This window comes from Phaenicophaeus curvirostris, chromosome 9 (genome assembly GCF_032191515.1).
Source record: "Phaenicophaeus curvirostris isolate KB17595 chromosome 9, BPBGC_Pcur_1.0, whole genome shotgun sequence".
In the NCBI taxonomy this organism is placed as follows: Eukaryota; Metazoa; Chordata; class Aves; order Cuculiformes; family Cuculidae; genus Phaenicophaeus; species Phaenicophaeus curvirostris.
In genome coordinates, this window is record NC_091400.1 from 35,735,220 (window position 1) to 35,753,387 (window position 18,168).

The 18,168-nt window shown below is 45.3% G+C and overlaps 2 protein-coding genes across 2 annotated transcripts in view; one reads left to right on the forward strand and one right to left on the reverse strand.

The window, feature by feature from the left end:
• Positions 1-17,474, reverse strand: part of DNAJC9 (DnaJ heat shock protein family (Hsp40) member C9) — a 30,083-nt gene extending 12,609 nt beyond the window's left edge. The window contains exons 1-5 of the mRNA XM_069863938.1: positions 17,268-17,474; positions 17,052-17,192; positions 15,944-16,198; positions 15,036-15,119; positions 14,130-14,296 (exon numbers count right to left, since the gene is read on the reverse strand). Coding sequence (XP_069720039.1) covers positions 14,177-14,296; positions 15,036-15,119; positions 15,944-16,198; positions 17,052-17,192; positions 17,268-17,447 — 780 coding nt within the window. The 5' untranslated portion in view covers positions 17,448-17,474 and the 3' untranslated portion in view covers positions 14,130-14,176. The remainder of the gene's footprint in view (positions 1-14,129; positions 14,297-15,035; positions 15,120-15,943; positions 16,199-17,051; positions 17,193-17,267) is intronic.
• FAM149B1 (family with sequence similarity 149 member B1) lies at positions 144-12,458 on the forward strand. Its single transcript, XM_069863905.1, has 14 exons — positions 144-409; positions 958-1,090; positions 2,042-2,184; positions 2,770-2,889; positions 3,483-3,653; positions 5,193-5,380; positions 5,653-5,783; positions 6,359-6,412; positions 6,828-6,934; positions 7,564-7,764; positions 8,188-8,311; positions 8,624-8,752; positions 9,762-9,843; positions 11,101-12,458. Exons 1-14 carry the CDS (start codon positions 363-365, stop codon positions 11,172-11,174), a joined length of 1,704 nt encoding a protein of 567 aa, XP_069720006.1. The 5' UTR covers positions 144-362; the 3' UTR covers positions 11,175-12,458.
• Positions 17,475-18,168: the final 694 nt, after the last annotated feature.

Below are 18,168 nucleotides of genomic sequence, written 5' to 3' on the forward strand. Positions count from 1 at the left end.
ACAGGGACAGGGAGGTCATATCTGCTATGGGAGAGCTGCAGACCTATTATCAACAGTATTTTAAGCTAAAAAGAAGGCACTGTTCAGTGCCTTAAACAGAGTTGTTAACTCTGTTTCTCCTGCAGTTAGTTTTGATGCTTTAATTCTGAAGCTTTGGTAACAAGTAGTAGCCTTCTAATGATAAGAAATAAGCTCTGGTACACAGATTAGTGCCTTCCTTGAAAAGCAGAAGAAAACTCTGCAAAGCTTTGGAACTCTGTAAGTGTTTATTCTTATAAGTAATGTGAAGTTCCGCTTCTTTTAGACAAGGACTTTCAAAACACGCCTTGCGGCATCACCCGCTGCCAGAACCACTAGGGGAGATGTGCTCAGCCACGCTCACGACTGGAAACCACGTCCAGGTCTCAAGGTGTGTGTCCTGCAGAGAATCTTAGGTGCCTTAAGTTAGGTTCCCTTCACAGAACGAATACAGTAGGTAGGCTTGGGCTTTGCCTGGGATCTGTATTATCACAGAACACGCCCTTCCTGTTTTGCAAATAATCAAAAATGTAGAGCTGTGTTCTGTTCTCAGCTCAGAAGCAGCCTGGGTCATCTAATTTTGTGGCAGAAACAAGAGGGGGAAAAGTATTTCCTGAGTGGTGTAGAACCAGGACTGGAAATAGTCTACAGCTTAACTGAGATAATTTTAAGAAAAACTATGTTCTGCTTGACCTCTAGACTTTCTATGTTGTTGAAGTTAATAGGAGTTACAGTTGTTATAATTACTTGTGTGCTGTGGCTTCTGCTTAAGCGCCTCTTAAATAATATTTCCATATGAAAACTCTGTCATTGCTAAGATCTCTTCTGATACATCTATGCCTTTTTGTACAGAAGAAAAGTTTTGTGACCCACGTCATTTGTCATTGTGTGTCTCTGGGGTTTTTTCCCTTTTTTTCTTCCCCTGTTTGTGCGTTTCAGGGAGTCTGAAATCCGAAAGGAATGGGCTGACCCTTCTGTTGCTCCAGCTGATGATGAGGATTCGTGGTCTGCTAGTCAGAGTTATGCGGGCGCCTCCACTGAAGACAGCTCAGCCTTCTCTTGGGGCTACGATGTGAGTCCAACGCAGCCGCCTGAGCCAAACGGAGCACAGTGGGTAGAAAGACATTTGAAACACTATTGTGAATACCTGTAAGGATAAAAATGAGGCTTGGATCTGTCAATAAATCACAGTAGTGGTCATAGAAAGGGCATCTTTTTTACCTCTTCCCCATCTGTCCATTCTCTTGCATCAGAACATATTAGGCTCACATTACTCAATTAATATTCTGCAGTTCCATCTAAACTTCAGTAATGCAAATAACTTAATTTATGCATGTATCTCTACAACATAATCAGTGCAATCCCAAACAGGACTGGATGACTTTCAGACACTTTGTGTGACTTTATCAAACTTCTACATACCTGCACGTTTCTCAAAATTTAGTTAGCCCCTACAACATTATTTCTGTTTAGAAATATTTGTTTTACTCCCCATTTACCAAAACAAAGGGTGCTGTTGCTTTCTGTGAGGTGAGATGGAACTGTTTAAATTACCAAAGAACCGACCCCATTTCCTAGCTAGAGAACAGGTAGCAACGATCCTCAATATCCTTCACTTTCACAGCGTTTCACACCAGCCTGCGCTGCTTTTTCTTTTGCTGTTGTTCCTGGATGTGGCAAGCAACAAATGTTCCATTTTGCTAAAATGCCACTGACTGTTATTCTTCCCATTCTGATCTCTTTTGTGTCTGTTACTTTGTATAATAATACAGATATTTCAACATGTTTTAGTAGTTTTTCTGTTGTGTTCATGTAAGCTTTTTATGTAGCTACCGTCAGTCCACATCATCTCTGGGGGGAAATTATTTAATGTCTTTCTATGCAAAATATATGGAACTGTTTAAATCAATCCCACATAGCTTTAGACAAATCGTCGTCTCTTACAAATATTAAAGAAAACAACAATTAAAGAACCTCTCTGAATGCTATTTGCTAGGTATTTATTGATAACTTCCTTGTCTAGGAATTTGATAAAGCTGCCACACAACAAGTTCAGCAAATGTTCAGGCAAATTGATGAGTTTCTCTATGAGCAGACAGAGAACGTGAGTGTTGAGGGGCTGCAGGAAGAATGCCGCCAGTGGACATCCAACTTTCCTCACCTCAGGTATTTTATTAATAGATTCATGCTAGCGCCATCACAGAGTTCCTAGAGGGCAGGGATGGGAACAGTTGGTTTTAAAACAATGTTAGTAGCAGGGTGGTTTTATGCACTTATATAGCAGGTAGAGATAAAAAGATCACTCTGGTATGTTGGTATATACAGTGCCTGCCACTGTCATCCACACTGCTGTGTCCTTGCCAGAGTGTTGTTGCTATTTGGAACTGACTTGGTCTGGACATAGCAGAATTCTCTTTGAAAAGATGTATAGTATAGCTAAAAGCCAGGTGCTTAAATTATTGTAAAAAGCCTCCGACCCTAGCTTGGCAGTCCTTGTGGCTACCTGGAAACTGGAATTTTAGATCTTGACTATGTGTACTTGAACGGTATTGTCCATATTACAAAGTCGCTCAATTAGCAGGACATAAAAAAGCAAGCAATAGGGGAAAACAAGTGGAACCACATTTAACTATCGCCAAGAAAACCACGCTTCCTTACGTGAGTTTTAGGATTTGCTGCTGTGCATTCTTGTACGCTGCAATAATTTTACTGTCAACATTTTCTGTTTATCCTTTGCTTTTGCCACGGCAGGGTTGTGGGGAAGCAGATAGTGATCCCCACAGATGAAGGGTATGGATGGTATTCCAGCTCATCTTCTGGCATTTTTGGTTCCTCAGATGTAAGTTCACCACAAGAAAAGGATTCTAATGAGTAAGTACCAGCAGATAACATAGACCGTGCCAAGGTAGGAAGATAATTCTGTTCTCGGTGGGCGGCAGCGACAGGCTTCTCAAAACGTGAGGCCTCGTTCTTGTCTGTTAGGCTGAGTTTTGAACACAGCACATTTTTTGGTTTTGATTAGAGGTGGCACATTCAGAAGAGCAAGGCCTACGCAGCTGTTCTTGTTGCCATCTACAGTAAACTGGTCATTCTGTAGAAATACCTTTGCTGCTGCTGGCTCCTTAAGGTTATGTTTGTATCGTAGCTGGTTTTATTGTTAATCATCTATTTAATTTGTATAGAACTTCAAAATTTACAAAACATGACATTAGTACTACTTTTATAATTTAATGTGTTAGAATGTTTTTAATTGGCTTTGATTTTTTTCCCTGAAGTTTCAAGTTCCTTAGGAAGAATTTAAAATATCCAAATCAAAATGGTTCTTACTTTAATGTATAATTTGTTGACTACCCTACTGCTTGTCCTGAACTACTGTGTTGTCTCTCAGTTCCCCAAGTGCTGCTATTTGAAGTGGAATAACAAGTTATTTTCATTTCTGCTTTCCGTAACTGTCACCTGTTCAGATTTAGTGTTTGTGGCAAGAAGGTACCTCTTTCTGTTACTCCCATTCACAAAAAGGCCGAGTGTCCCAAGTCTCCAACCGTGTGTTCTCTAGACAGCGAAGAAGGAGAAGATGGAGTTATTGTTTCCGAAGGTGTAATGGAGGAATATTTAGCATTTCACTGCAGAGACGTGTACGTATTGAGTGTGAAGATAGCAACTAGTACCAATGCCCGAACTCCTAATCAATTTCTTAGAACAATTTATTTTGATAAATTATTTTTCTGAATTTTTTGTAATTTTTCATACCATCCATTTTTGTGCCTGGTTTAAATAGAATCACAGAATCATGGAATGGGTTGGGTTGGAAGGGACCTTAAAGATCATCTAATTCCAACTCCCCTGACACGGGCAGGGACACCTCCCACTGGACCAGGTTGCCCAAGGCCCATCCAACCTGTTCATTCCATCATAACCGAAAGCCTGCGATGACATATTGGCATATTTAATAAAACCTGTTTAAATGCCATTTATTTTTATACAAAGTCAAATTCTTTGTTCTTTGTTAAGTGCTAGAAATGTGCTGCTTTGAGTTTGTACTAGCATTTTGGGTGGCATTGTACCTTTCCAGATTTTCAGTGGTAATTTAAGAATTAGAGAGGATTTGATGCTTGGGAATAAATAATTACTGCTATTTTTATCTTAAGAAGATAGAATTGGGGTGGCATAAAGAGGTTTCTTTGTGCCCCTTTACTTTATTCAACGCAGCAATATGAACACATGGCCTGGGTGAGGTCTGGAGATGGTCCTGTCAGTTGCTAACTGCTTAATTGTTTCTTAATTGCGTGGACCTTGAGATTCAAATTGCTAGTGGCTTGCTTTGACCAGGCCAGAGAGACATTGCTGCAGCAAACAGTGCCGCTGTCTCTAAAACAACAACTAGCATTTTAGCTTTTTTTAGTAGCATCTCCCTTTTTTCCCCAGGGTTTGGAGCTTTTAGATGTTCAGTACTAATTCAGAGAATAGTTAGGAAAGCCACCAAAAATGTGCTTGCATCAGTAATATTTTCTCCCTTCTATGAAGTTTCTTTTGGCAGGGGAACATGTACTTTCTTGAACAGCTTCAGAATGCTCCTTGCATTGTGGAAGACTCTGCAGCAAAGGTCACTTGCTGCTGTGAATTACGTTTTTTCTCCCCTCTCATCGACTACACAAATTGCAGCTCTGTGGTGGTGTTGGGTATGGAGCCTGACAGTGTGACAGCTATCGCTGCAACTATTGCTATTTATTTTTAAACTAAACTTTGATCTCCTCAGTAAATTATTCATGAGTCGTTAAGTATCATTGATAGTCATTTTTATAGGGAAACCAAGATCTGCAGCAACAATGTGGTTGCCTCGGTCACTTCTCATTTGGGTCAGTGGTAGATTCTGGAAGAAATAAAAGGTCGACTGCTCAGTGTGCGGCAGGTTGCTTCTTCCAGGCTGCTATTTGAATTTGTTGATTGTTACTATCAGCTTTCAGAAAATAATATTGTGTGATAAACACAAAACTTCTCCTGAACTGATGTCTTTCAAGGCTGTCTGCCCAGCTGCCTTGCCCTGTTTCAGTTTAAGAGAAAACAACAGAAATGGAGCCTTAGCTGATGTTCTACTCTTATTAAATAATTGCAACAAAAATACAGAGTACAAAGAAAGTGTACTTATGGTAGAGTTAACACTTGTGTTTTCACAGGGAGGAGGACTTGCACGGGAGGAAAATGGGACTGTCTTCTGGCAGAGGGAAGCTGGGGTTCCCACCTCTCTCTCCGTATGCCTGCACGAAGGATTCTGTGCTCACCTTTGTGTTTGATGATGTGTGGAGTGAAGTCCTAGGCTGCATGGAAGAATTAATCTGCAAATACTGGGAAGGGTCGGCCTCTGGTAAGGAGCACAGTTAAACTGAAGATTCAGAAGGGGATTTCAGTGAGTTAATTTTGCAAGGATGCAGTAAGAGAGAGATGTATTTGGGAATCATCTCTTCAGGGGGAAAGGAAAGGGTTATTTTGCTAACAGTACGACACATGCCTTCAAAACATTTAATAGAGCTTAGCATCTAAGAGGACTTTCTTTAAAAAATGGGGGTTCCTAGCACTGCCCCCAGCTGGCAATGCTAACAGTCTGTATTGACAGGAGTTCTCTGTTGCTTTGTGTAGATGATGAGAAGAGTCTCATAGCAGTAGAAACAATCCGAGCAGATGCTGGAAGCCCTTTGCCTTTTGATCCTCTGCCAGCACTGTCACCTCATGTGCCACCAGCAAAAATGCTCCCAGTGACATCCAGTCTGGTAAGTGATTTTATCCAGCTGGTGTGCGTAAGGGCGAATCAATGCAGCACCACCTAAGCCAGTAGATCCGAGTAGGTCAGGGGACTGTTTACATACAGAACTAGTCTGGATTTTGTCTGAATGCTGACTGTCCTCTCTGACACTTAAGTTCTGTTATTCCTTAGCTGCAAGTTTTAATTCTTACTTTTTGCTCTGAAACTTAATATTTTATATATGTATTAGACAACCTTGTGGTGACTGTTCATTAACAGTGTAGTTCTTTCTAGGTTTCAGTAATGTTTGAACTGAAGTGTGAGATGGAGGACTGTGTGCGGGAGATCACATTCTCACTGGGTTATCTATAGTTAACTCATCAGGCAGCAGAGCACAAATCTCAGTGCAGCTGTAAACCAGTTTTTTTCTCAGCCCCCAAATCTGACTGTATCATCTGTCGTAGGCAATCTGCTCCTAGAGTGGTGAGCACCAAAGTGTTACCTGTTTATTCCATTTTAATTCAAGTCTTTCCTTCTTATTTATTTCTTTTTCCTTTATTTCTGCCCTGCGTCCTCCTCACGTTCCTTGTACTGTGTGTGTAGTGCCCAAAAACCAGATGTGGCCGCAAAAGCAAAAAGAGGAGAAAACCACCTCAAGTATGTATGCTGAGAGATTAAAGCTTGGTATTTTCTATCTTTATGGTGGGTGGAATTTGATGTTTTTTCCATATCAGCCTGTATTCCATACACTGAAAATTAGTTTTGTAAAGCTTCCTGATTATAGAAGAATTGTTGGAAGACGCTGTCGTGCAAATGGGATGCTCAGTTGGTAAATACTGAGCGTGGTGTAGCAGGGTAAGGATGGTTTTCCAAGTGCTACCATTTGCAAGAAAGATGGAATGCTATCAGGCCTGCCTTAGGTGGGGAAATAGTATAACTGAGTATACATCCACGTGTCATGGAAGAAATTAATTTCTTTCCTCCAAAAGGATTTACCAGGACAAAAAACTGTAAATATGTGTATATGCCTCTGCCAAACAGGAATTTACTTCTTTCTTTTTCAAACTTTCAGGTTTCTCAAGGGTCAAGTAGTGGCTCTCAGCATAATCTAAGTGGCTTGATGGTGATCCATGGGATCCAGTTACAGCAAAGGAATCTGCCTGCAATGGAGAAAACCCTGTAAGAACCATAGATCACCTGTTGTAAAGCAGAGCACTCTCTGGGACTTGACTCAAAATGTTGTGAGAGAATTTTAGACACTGGAGAACAAAATTCTGTTACTTTCCCGCCTGCTTGTTTATTTATTTGCCCTCTGTGAAACAGGATACTTCTAGTACAGCTTTTCTGTTTGATTGCTGCTGGTTTGCCAAGTAGGGAACAGCGGTGTCATTACTGTTGGTACTAAATGACATCTTGAAAAGAGATGAAGCTCAGAACAGGAGAGAGAAACTGATCTGCTCAGTTCCTAGAAGTGGGCTTCTGTCAGATCTAGGCTGTGGGTGTGAAAAGTGGGGTTTACAGTAGGGTTTGTTTTTCAATCTGTTCTGCGATTTTTACTTTTACACTGGACTCTTCAGTCGGAAGGTTCAGTAAAAATAAATAAAGATAGGCTTCTTTTTTTCTTTTCCACCCCCTGTTCTTTTCTAACTTGACTTAAAATCACTTTATATAGTTACATAAAAAATGAAAACACATGCTCTCTATCCACAGGTAATATTGTTAATGTCCCATGTAGATGACTGCTTTGATAACAGGGCAGTTACCAGTTGTGTTGACCAGCTCTCTTGTTTTTTTATTTCTTTTCTTAGGGACCTGGATGACAAGCGGCCGTGCTCCAGTTCTATCATTTCTAGCAGAGTGTTGCCAAACCACCCTCTAGAGCTGAGCTCACCAACCGTGTCGCATTCCACGAGGCGGCAACCCCCACTGCCGCGCACCCTGCGTCCCATCAGTCACTCCCACACGGGCACCCCTGGCTCTGCAGACGACGTCTTCAGGGGAACTCGCCTGTATGTTTCTCACTGCAGGTTACAATATTTAGGGAACCCAGCTTATACAAAAAGCATTCAGTTGAACAGAAAGAACATTCATTGTTTGATTAAAGAAATTAACTGCCCACTAAAGCACAACCTTCCTTGAGAAAGCTTCGTCTGCACCCACTGCCAGGACTCCTGCTGAGGTGCTCATTCTCAGACTCACTTTGCCTGTATGCTTAATATTAAACGTTCTGGAAACTAGAAGTTCACTTTAATAGAGGAAAAAGATTTCTGCCAACGTTCAGGTGCTGCAAAAGGCCTCTTTTAAATCCACCCTCCAGCAGTCTGCCCTAACGCCGGCGCTTTGCAGCAAAATCCTGCTGTCTACATAGCGCCAAACAAATTGTCAGGATCGTGTATCTGTGCATAAACTGTTTTTTTCTGTTCTTGTTTCAGCCCGAGGGCACACGAGCAGCTGACCTCAGCCTCCCCACGGCTGCTGGGCCGACACCATCTCCTACCGCCTATCGCTACCGCCAGTGTAGAGCACGTGAGCGCTGCAGGAGCCCAGAGGCAAACGGTAACGGGCACAACTGCTGGGAAGTCTAAAATCGTAATTGCTGCCGATCAAATCACGAGACTCAAAAAATTCCAGTGTGTTGTCATGCAGGTGACATAAACTGAAATAGATGCCCAAAAAATGCTGATGGTTTTGACCCTCAGTATCACCCAGAGCCGAATGTTTTAATTCCAGTTAGTGTCAGAATCTTTTTTCCTCCCCATAAGTAGATGTAAAACGATCAACTTGAAAATTAGATTTAATTCCGAGGCTAATTCTTTTAAACATACTGCTGCAATAAGAAAAAATCATAACTGGTATTCTTTAATGCAGAAATCTCGAGGGAACTCAAGTCGAGCTCACAGTGTAACGACAGCACATGAAGATAGCCACCAGCAGCTACAGGAGCGGCTTCTCTTACCCAATCATTTCCCCACGGCTAACACAACCAACACAGTCTCGGTAAAGCACGGCAACTGATCCCAGATCATCCTTAGCTACTCAGTAAGGTGCTCTGACAGTTAACACAGGGAAACAGTCCTGGAGAACCAAATGTCACAGGGAATTGGTACCAGGGACTTCACCAAGTTGGCCACTTGATTAGACACTCGCAGGTTTAACAGAAACATCGTTGCTTGGTGCTTCCAAAACAAATGGGACGAGTTGCTTGTTCACAGCTAACAATCTCGCTCTACTGCCCCCATCCAGCCCCTCACTGCAGCAGCGGCTGGTGGGACCTCACTGTTCCTGAAGAGCACATGTGAGATGCTGATGGAAAAAGCTTAAGTGTTACCTCAGGTGGAACATCCAATTTGGCATCTATTTTGAAGGCTTAAGAGGAACTGAGGGGTAGGAGAGGATGCTTTAATGTTTTGCAGAGACATTGGGAAGTCACGGCTACAGCTGCAGTCAGAAACGCAAGGGTAGGGGAGCCTTCACTGCTTTCTTGCACAAGTTTGCTGTACTATTGATAGCCAGTCTGTTTCGGTATCAAATGCTCTTGGATTAATTTACTGAAACCCCTACTCTCCTTATGTCCTATCTAAGAGAGTGTTTTCATCTAAGTTTTAAAAGCTATAATTCTAACAAGAGCTTTTAAATAGCTGCTGGTTTGGTTCCTCTGTGTAATTTCAATGTCCTTGACTTGGCATCTGAGTGCACAAACTTTCTAAATGTATCCTGAAACAGAACAATTTCCAGAAGTGGTGAAAATGCCTTTAACTGGCCCAGTGATCATTCAGAGGAAGAGTGTAGTGAAAGTGTATTTTCTGCCCTGTAGGAGTTGAACTTCAGGTTGATTTAACCCTCCTTAAACTTGCAAAAGCTCTACTCAGACCTGTGCCACTTTCCAAATCAGGAAATACATAAGTTTAAATGGTTGTATTATAGTCAGGTGTTATAACAATTGTATTATAATCTTGATGTTTAGAATTTTTCATGCAAAGATAAATAACTTGATCTGTCTTTTCAGCCAGACCCGCAGCGCCGCCGCTCTTGCACTGTTATTGATTACAGTAACCAGTCTTGGATAAGCAGAGGATCAGCAGGTTCAGGTACGCTTGCCAGTCACAGAATTTAATAAGATTAAACACGAGGTAGGATGTATTCCCTACAGAGGGAATTACACTGAGGAGGTTTTTCGAAGTTCTAGCTCATGTTTTAGTTTTCCATTATACAAGTTTTATACTTGCACAGGATCTTAGAACCATAGTAGATCAACTCAAAGTATGTTTTAGAACCAGTAACCATACCGGTACAATTCACTTGCCTACTCTGAAATAAAAACATGCTTGCATTGTTTAATTTGTAACAATTGCATGAACTTGGTGGAGTTACTTAGCATTACCTAAAACTAATCTCATCTAAAATTACTTATTTTTAATCAACTCAGGTAGCAAGGCTGCAGGAAGGCATGTTGGGAATGTTATTCATAGTCTTCCCTCCAGTTTCCCTTCCTTTGCTGCAAAGTCACCTCCTTAAAAGTGTTTGTGGTTCATCATCTTTAAAAAGTTGTTATATTCTTCAGAACAGCCACGCAGTCACAACCAGTGTTGTGGTTCTTGTGGTCTTGGTGCTACACATCACCCAGGGGAGGGTGGCATGGAGCCAGGGCTCAGAAGCACTTTCTGAAAACTATCTATGTTGAGGCAAGTTCCACTGGATTCCTGTCATTGGAGTGTTTGGGGATTCCTCATGGAGTTGTCAGAATGTCCCACATGAAAATGCACAAACAAGATCAGATCGAAACTGCAGAACTTAATGGAAGCTGCAAAGGTTAAAGTAGCGCGTACAGGACCGCAGGGGCATTTCGCTTGTTTAGCAGGTGAAACAGCCCATTTCTGCTAACCTAAGTGGTGCAAGAGGCAGTCAGAGTTTAACAAAGGCACTAAATAGAAGTCACCTGTTTTTAACCAAGGAAGGAGTAGTTTGTACTGGAATTAAAATATCTGCTCCCCACCCCCAAACCCACTCAGCAGCTTTAAAAGTGACATGTCTTATAACTGTTGTGTTAAAAAAAAAAAAATTGGAATAGTCAGAACTTTGTAGACCTGAATCCTTCACGAGATAATCAGGAACACAGCAGCTCCCTGCACTGCGGCCCCTGCGGAAGCACAAACTCTGCCCCTTTTGGCAGGCCAGTCACTCATCTCAAACTCATGCCAGTTATACGCAATGCATTTGTCAGCCACTTGTTAGAACAAAGGGCTAAGAAAAGGCATTTTAGCTCTAAGCTAAAGATGATGTATTTGGTTCTCAGTTTTAATACCTTCCAAAAGTCACAGAAGTTGTGCACGATCTCTGTTTATTAGGTCTTCAGCTGCACAGTTCTGTGAAAGCCCGCACGCGCAGTGGATCAGTCACGAAAAGCAAACGGAGGCTCTGACACGCCACAGAGAAGTACCCATCGCTCTCCAGAGAGTCGTGAACCACATCCGTGTTGTTTACAGAGAGTTTTCAAACATCCTTCCGTATGACTTATTATTTTTATATAAATCTAAGAAGCAGCTGCCAAAGATTAGAAGGAGTACACTTAAACATTTCGTTTTCTACAAGTGTTAGTTATGCTCCAGTGGGCAGTAAAGCCCAACTCCTAGAACATCTAGCAAACTCTCTCCATTGTTGCTGTTTTCCCATTACTGGCTTGTGATGTGTTCATGTTGTTACAGGCAGGTTGTGCTCATTATTCCATTAACTCCACAGCAGCAGTAACGTAAATCTTTAAAGCTATATGTTTAAAGCAATATTCTCCTATCAAAGGCACACAGTACATGTGATGCTGCTTGTTCACCCCAACTTAGACAAGTTATGAATCCCGTAGTAACTGCAGCAGATATTAACACAGCTGGATAAAAACTGGGTAGCAAACCAGGTGAACTGAACTGACAGATTTAAGGGTAGGATGCTACTCGCTCTTCCTCAGTGCCTGGAGAAGGTTTAAGAGGCAGAAAGGAGCCTATTACTACAAGTAGTTCCCAGACAGTGCTGAAAGAAAGTACGTGGTCTTCCTGGTGAGACTTTTTATGGCAATTTCACAGAACAGCTCAGTCTCCCTTTCAAAAAATACCTGCAGTTGGACCCAATTTCTGCACTAAGCTGTGAAGCCCACAACTCACAGGTGGAATTTATCTTTTGGGAGACACGTCCCACGTGCTGTGACAGGCGTACCGGAGGTATGCACTGTAGGTGCCCTTGGGGCTCCAAATAAAACAAAACACAAGCAGAGGCTTCTCAAAACAAAAGATTAGCTGAAGGTCTTGCTCCTGAGCAGCCAGTGCCAGGCTACAACCGAGTGTGCAGACAAGGGAAGGTTAACCACTTTGTTGTAACAAAGTTAGGACACTGCACAAAAATAGTTGTTCCATTATAATCCAATTAAAGAGCACTTCTTTCTAAATTTCCTTATAAGATTTTCCAAATTACAATTCGTAATGGAAAAAGCCTGTCAGTATTCTTTATGAAGTGGCTCCCCTACTTCCTTATTCTAATCTATGCAATCTGTCAAACATTGGTGGAACCTCCAGAACAGCGAGTGATTTTTAACCAGTACGTACATTCCCGAGTCCAGTTGATCCAAGCATGCTGTAATCAAAAAGCAGGGGCAGGAAAACAAAGCAGAGCTGTGCAAACATAACTGGGTTTACTTTCCTGTGCATTTATTGAGTGAGGGGGAACAATGCTGTGGGCTCTATCTAAATCTCTTAAGTTTGCACAGAGATAAACTGATGCTAAAGAGAGCCCTCTGTTCACTAAATCCTTCTGAAATACAACTTCTCTTAACACCTGAGACTACTGAGACGTTGTACAGTGTGGCAGTTACCTTGAGTTAACTGGAGATAAGCATCCCTTTCTTATCAGTGCTGTTCCTCAGGGACCCAGTTAGTTTTCTGAGCGTGAGAGTTACATAAGCTGGAACAGGTTTCTAGGAGCATAAAGGAGTGTTTCATAGCGTAGAGGAATCGGCGTGCTGAAGTGGAAGCCATCACATCATCAGGAATTTTTGGTTTCTGTAGAGGTGGCTGACATGAGGAACTTGTGGGCCGTTGGGGATCTGTTGGTATAGCCCCAGGAACGGCCACGTTCTGTGTTACGCAACACAACGCGCTGCACTCAGAACGGGGACAATTTTTGAAAGCAGCAAAGTAACAGGGAACAGTTACCACCTCCCTCTATTGAAGAGTCTGCTCTGAACGCCGTCACTGAAGCAGCAGGGACCTTATGGCTCCCAAGGCTTTCAAAAGTGACCCATAAAATAAAGCCAGCTTCGTTCCTTTGAGCAACTTGACTGCTGGCTACCCTTCATATTTGCACCCCTGCACGCTGCATCAAGTGGTGTAAAAGCAGCTGAAGTGAAGCCTTCAAAGTACTTGCACACCTTCCAGAAGTAATAACCAGAACAGTGGACAAACCCATGGAAGGAGCCGTTACTGCCAATCCTACAGCAGGCACGACTGGGATGCTGTTGAGATAACAGCCAAGACATCTCTAAGCTTTGGGACACCTCGTTGTGGGACATCACAGACCCTAGAAATACACAGAACTGGCTCTGTTCTGTGGAGTTTGAAGTTTATTGCCTCACCTCTGCATGGGGGAGTTTCAGCACAGCCACACGCTTGCTGTCTCACGGCACAGGCCACCAAAGACCAGACAAGAGGTGGCCCTTCCATCTCGTGTGGCATCACCAGCACTGCTACCACGGTTAACAACAAAGGCATCTTTTCCGATGCGGAGAAGAACACAGCATTAACGTGACTTACATCAGTCAGAAGAGCCCACGCGATCAATTGGTTTTGATCAGCGACTTGGAAAATGTGGAGAGGGCCGGGGAAGCAACCGAGCACAGAATTCTGCAAAAACTTCTCGTTTATTAAATCTGCAATTTTTCAAAGTAATTTATAAAAGCAGTGGAACATCTGAAAAAATGCCTGTTGAGCTGAAGAGAAAAGACCTTTAAGAACAGCTGGATTGTTACAAAAGGAACGTGTGAGTAACAGAGAAATAGGTTTCCAGCTCGGAAACCCTGGGAATCTGCACTGCTGGGGTGACAGGATTGTCCCAGCAGCTGTACAGTTACCCACCAGGTGTTTGGAAGGAAGGTGCCACAACCCACGTGCAGCATCCTCAGCATCACGCCCCCTCCACACTGAAACAAAACTTCTAGTCAAGGATCTGTTTGATCTTAACCAATAAGCACCCAAAGGATTTTAAGGAGCAGCACCAGAATGCTTTGTTGTTCTTGTTCAGGATGCGTTCTGTAGCGTACCTCCCAGTGACAGCGAGTTGATGCATGCACTCCCTGAAACAGTTGTCCAGAAACACTCTGAAATCCTCCTAAATCCACAAGCTACCATAAAAAATTAGACCAGATATTTACACCTACAGTGTTCTTTATTTCTTTCCTTTCTTGGCTGCAGTCTTCTTTCCTCCTTTCTTAGTGTTATTCCCGTATTTTGCTTCCAGTTGGGCCAAGAAGTCATCCATTTCTTTTTTTCGATCTTTATTTCTGCTCTGAGGAGGAGAAAAAACCCAAACCCAAACTTTTTACTATTTCCCAGTACAGATCTCTCTACTGAAGTTGGATAGTTACACAAATTCTCAGCATAGGTTAAGCGGGGAATACAAACTACAGGAGGTATCATGCTGCCACGCAAGAGCCTACTTGTACACTCCAGGCTCCATACCTAACTTCCCAAAGGCAGAAGTAAGGAGTGGCTATAAAAAAGTCACCATAGAGCTAGGAAAAGGAAAGCAATTTTTAGTTTAGACCCCAAGCTTTATTACAATTTGAGGATTGATTAAACACGAACATTCTGGGAATCCCACTGGGCGATAAGAAAGAAGAAGCAAAAGGTTCTGGAAAGCGGAACATAAACAGTTATGTTTCTTCCTTCCATCTCCAAGATAAAAAGCAAAACAGTAACTCATCAACTTCTACCTCCCTGTGAAATTCCTCAGAAAGAAAAATCATTGACACTCCCTGTCCAACTGCCTAAAACGAGGTGTTCAATGTTTTGGTTGTATATGCAGTAAGAACAAGTGTATTAGAATAACTTTTTTAATTTTTATAAAGACACAGGCAAATAAACCCATACCATACTCTGACTGTTAAAGTACAGCAATAGGTAACATTAAGGTCAGATTTTAACCTCAGGAACTCAGAACAAGGATCCAAAGGGTAAAGATGCTCAGGGAAATGCAATTATAAACCTGTAATGTAATCATGTTCAACAGATAGAAAAAGCCTTACCTGAATCAGTGCTTTCAAGTCATCTTGTCCACCCAGGCCCAGTTCCTCTTTGGTCCTTTCTGCCTCGCTAGCTTCTTTTTCTGCCTAAAATAGCAAACTAGATTTTTAAAAAGTAATTTGCACATTCTCGAAGTCTTACAGTAGTGACCAAACACTTCATTATTTTGCATCTACACATAAAAAGCTGCAATAAAACACAAACGGTTTCCAAGCTTGGCCATGGATGAAGGACCAGCCAGAACAAACCCGTTCTAGGCCTGCAGTTCTGCAGAGAAGGACCATGTTCTGCTGTCTCACAGTCCTGGACATGATGAGATGTCCACCCCCACCTCAGATCCCCACGCTCACTCCGGTTTCTGTCTTAGCTACCGTGATGGTTTTGTACATTGGAGAAAGCTTAATCACAGAATCACAGAATCACAGAATAACCAGGTTGGAAGAGACCCACCGGATCACCGAGTCCAACGTGCATGTAATATATTCTACAAAAGGTCCAGGAAAAAATAAAGCCAGGTTGGACAGGAGGTCCACTTAGTCCAGAAAGTTATTTCACACTTGTTAAAAGGCAAGAGAATATATTTCCAGCCCGTGTACGCTTCTTATCTACTCCAACTCACGGCTTTGTAACTATATGCAGGAAAGTACTAAACTGTAATAAGCAACTGTGTGTAATAATAAAATAAAAGAGGCAACAGCCTATTACAGTGCAAAAGCCTCTGACAACAGTTTTGGGAGTGGAGAATACAGGTGACAAAACGTGCAAGTCACAGATACTGAGGAAGATCTCTAACCCTGCTGTCCTGTAGCATACGTTTGTCCTAAGAACAGTTTCATGTATTTCTACCAAAGGAAATTACAAGCTTATAATAAACAGCGTTTCCCTTTGGTCCCTGATTGATGTAACCTACCCGCCTCTTTCTTGCCATCATCTTCTGCTTAGATTCTTTTACGAAGGCTTTGTAGGGTGGGACTTCTCCAGCGTCAATGGCCTTTTGTATGATCTTCCTTATTCTGGGTTCATCTGTATAGTCTGCACAGAGCACAGACTCCATTATTCTGTCCATGTCACCCTCAAAATCCACGTATGCTGCTTTAATATCTGCTAGCTCTTCTTCTGAATCTTTATAGCTCTTTTCGAAGTCTTCAATGTCTTTAACAGTGATCTGAGGCAGAAGCAACACTTCTTGAGTTACAGGATTGACTCAGCAGAAGGATAGAAGAGAGAGTATAAAAATCCCACGGTGTTTTGCAGAAAGTTCCTAATGGAGAGGGAGCTACAGCCCTTCCCAGCAGGTTCACCCCACGGTCAGCTCCCAGACCCCAGCCCTCTCCTTCCCAAGGTGCAGCCTCCAGCCCTTCTGCCCCACCACCAGATCCCAGACACCAACCCTCCTTCCCCAGCACCGGCTCCCCAAGCCCAGCCTTCTCCTTCCTGAGCAGCACCTGCTGACTCCCAGCCCCTCACGTTACTGAGGGGCAGCCCCAGCCCTTCCACCAGCTCCCAGCCCTCCCGAAGGAATCACAGAGTGTCCTGAGCTGGAAGGGACTCACAAGGATCATCGAGTCCAACTCCTGTCCCTGCACGGGACACAACCCCGACATTCACCCGACATTCACCCCGTGGGGCTGAGAGCGTTGTCCAAATTATTCTGGAACGTTGTCGTGTTTGGCATCCCGACTGCTTCCCTGCGGAGCTGTTCCAGGGCTCCACTCAACCCCCACCTGGTGCATCTTCCTGCCATTCCCTGGGGTCCACTCACTGGCGGCCAGAGAGCAGAGCTCGGCACCTGCTCCTCCCGGGGTGAGGAAGGTGTGGGCTGCGATGAGGCCTCCGCTCAGCCTCCTCCAGACCGAGGCATTCAGCCACTCCTCGCACAGCCCCCCCTCTAAGCCCTTCCCCAGCTTTGTGCCCCCCGGTCACTCCCCAGCCGCTCGAGATCCTCTTCCCGCCGCGGCGCCCAAAGGCGGAGCGGGACCGTCTCCCCCCGGCGCGGCCGCTGCCCGCTGCCCGCTCACCTTCTTGAAGAGCAGCCGCCAGTACTCGCCCCAGTCCCGCTGGCCGCGCAGCGCCGCGCCCGCCTCGTCCACCGCGCCCTGCTCATCGTACACAGCGCGCTGCTCCGCGTCGCTCAGCACGGCGTACGCCTGGCTCAGCAGCTGCGGGGAGACGGCGCCGTCAGCCCGTCTGACAGTCAGACAGTCCCCCAGTCAGTCCGGTCGGACCGCGCTCACCTGGAAGCGGCGCGTTGCCTCCTCGCGGGGCCGGGGCGGGGCGCGGTCCGGGTGCTCCCTCAGGGCGGCGCGGCGATAGGCGCGGCGGAGCTCGGCGGGCGCGGCCCCGCGGCGGGTGCCCAGGACCTCGTAGAGATCGCGGGAGCCGAAGGCGGCCTCGCACTGCTCCAGCAGCCCCATCGCGCCGCGCCCCGCACGGACAGCGAGCGGCGGCAACGCGCATGCGCGGGGCGCGAGACCGGGGACGGCGGGGCGGCAACGCGCATGCGCAGGGCGCGAGACCGGAGAGCGCGGGGCGGCAGGGCGCATGCGCGGGGCTCGAGGCAGGGGCGGCAGGGCGCATGCGCGGGGCGCGAGACCGGAGAGCGCGGGGCGGGAAGGCGCATGCGCAGGGCTCGAGGCAGGGGCGGGAAGGCGCATGCGCAGGGCGCGAGACCGGAGAGCGCGGGAAAGCAGGACGCATGCGCGGGGCGCGAGGCGGAAGCGGCAGTGCGCATGCGCGGGGCGCGAGGCGGGGAAGCGCGGGAAAGCAGGGCGCATGCGCGGGGCGTGAGGCGGAAGCGGCAGTGCGCATGCGCGGGACGCGAGGCGGAAGCGGCAGTGCGCATGCGCGGGGTGCGAGGCGGAAAAGCGCGGGAAAGCAGGGCGCATGCGCAGGGCTCGAGGCGGAAGTGGCAGTGCGCATGCGTGGGGCGCGAGGCGGGAAAGCAGGGCGCATGCGCGGGGCGCGAGGCGGAAGCGGCAGTGCGCATGCGCAGGGCGCGAGGCGGGAAAGCAGGGCGCATGCGCGGGGCGCGAGGCGGAAGCGGCAGTGCGCATGCGCAGGGCTCGAGGCGGAAGCGGCAGTGCGCATGCGCGGGGCGCGAGGCGGGAAAGCGCGGGAAAGCAGTGCGCATGCGCG

Excerpts from the sequence above, each read along its gene's own strand:
- FAM149B1 (XM_069863905.1), top strand. The coding sequence starts at position 363 with ATGTGCTCAGCCACGCTCACGACTGGAAACCACGTCCAGGTCTCAAG. Across the intron at positions 1,091-2,041 it reads CCTTCTCTTGGGGCTACGAT|GAATTTGATAAAGCTGCCAC; the intron begins GTGAGTCCAACG and ends TTCCTTGTCTAG. Across the intron at positions 6,935-7,563 it reads CCTGCAATGGAGAAAACCCT|GGACCTGGATGACAAGCGGC; the intron begins GTAAGAACCATA and ends TTCTTTTCTTAG.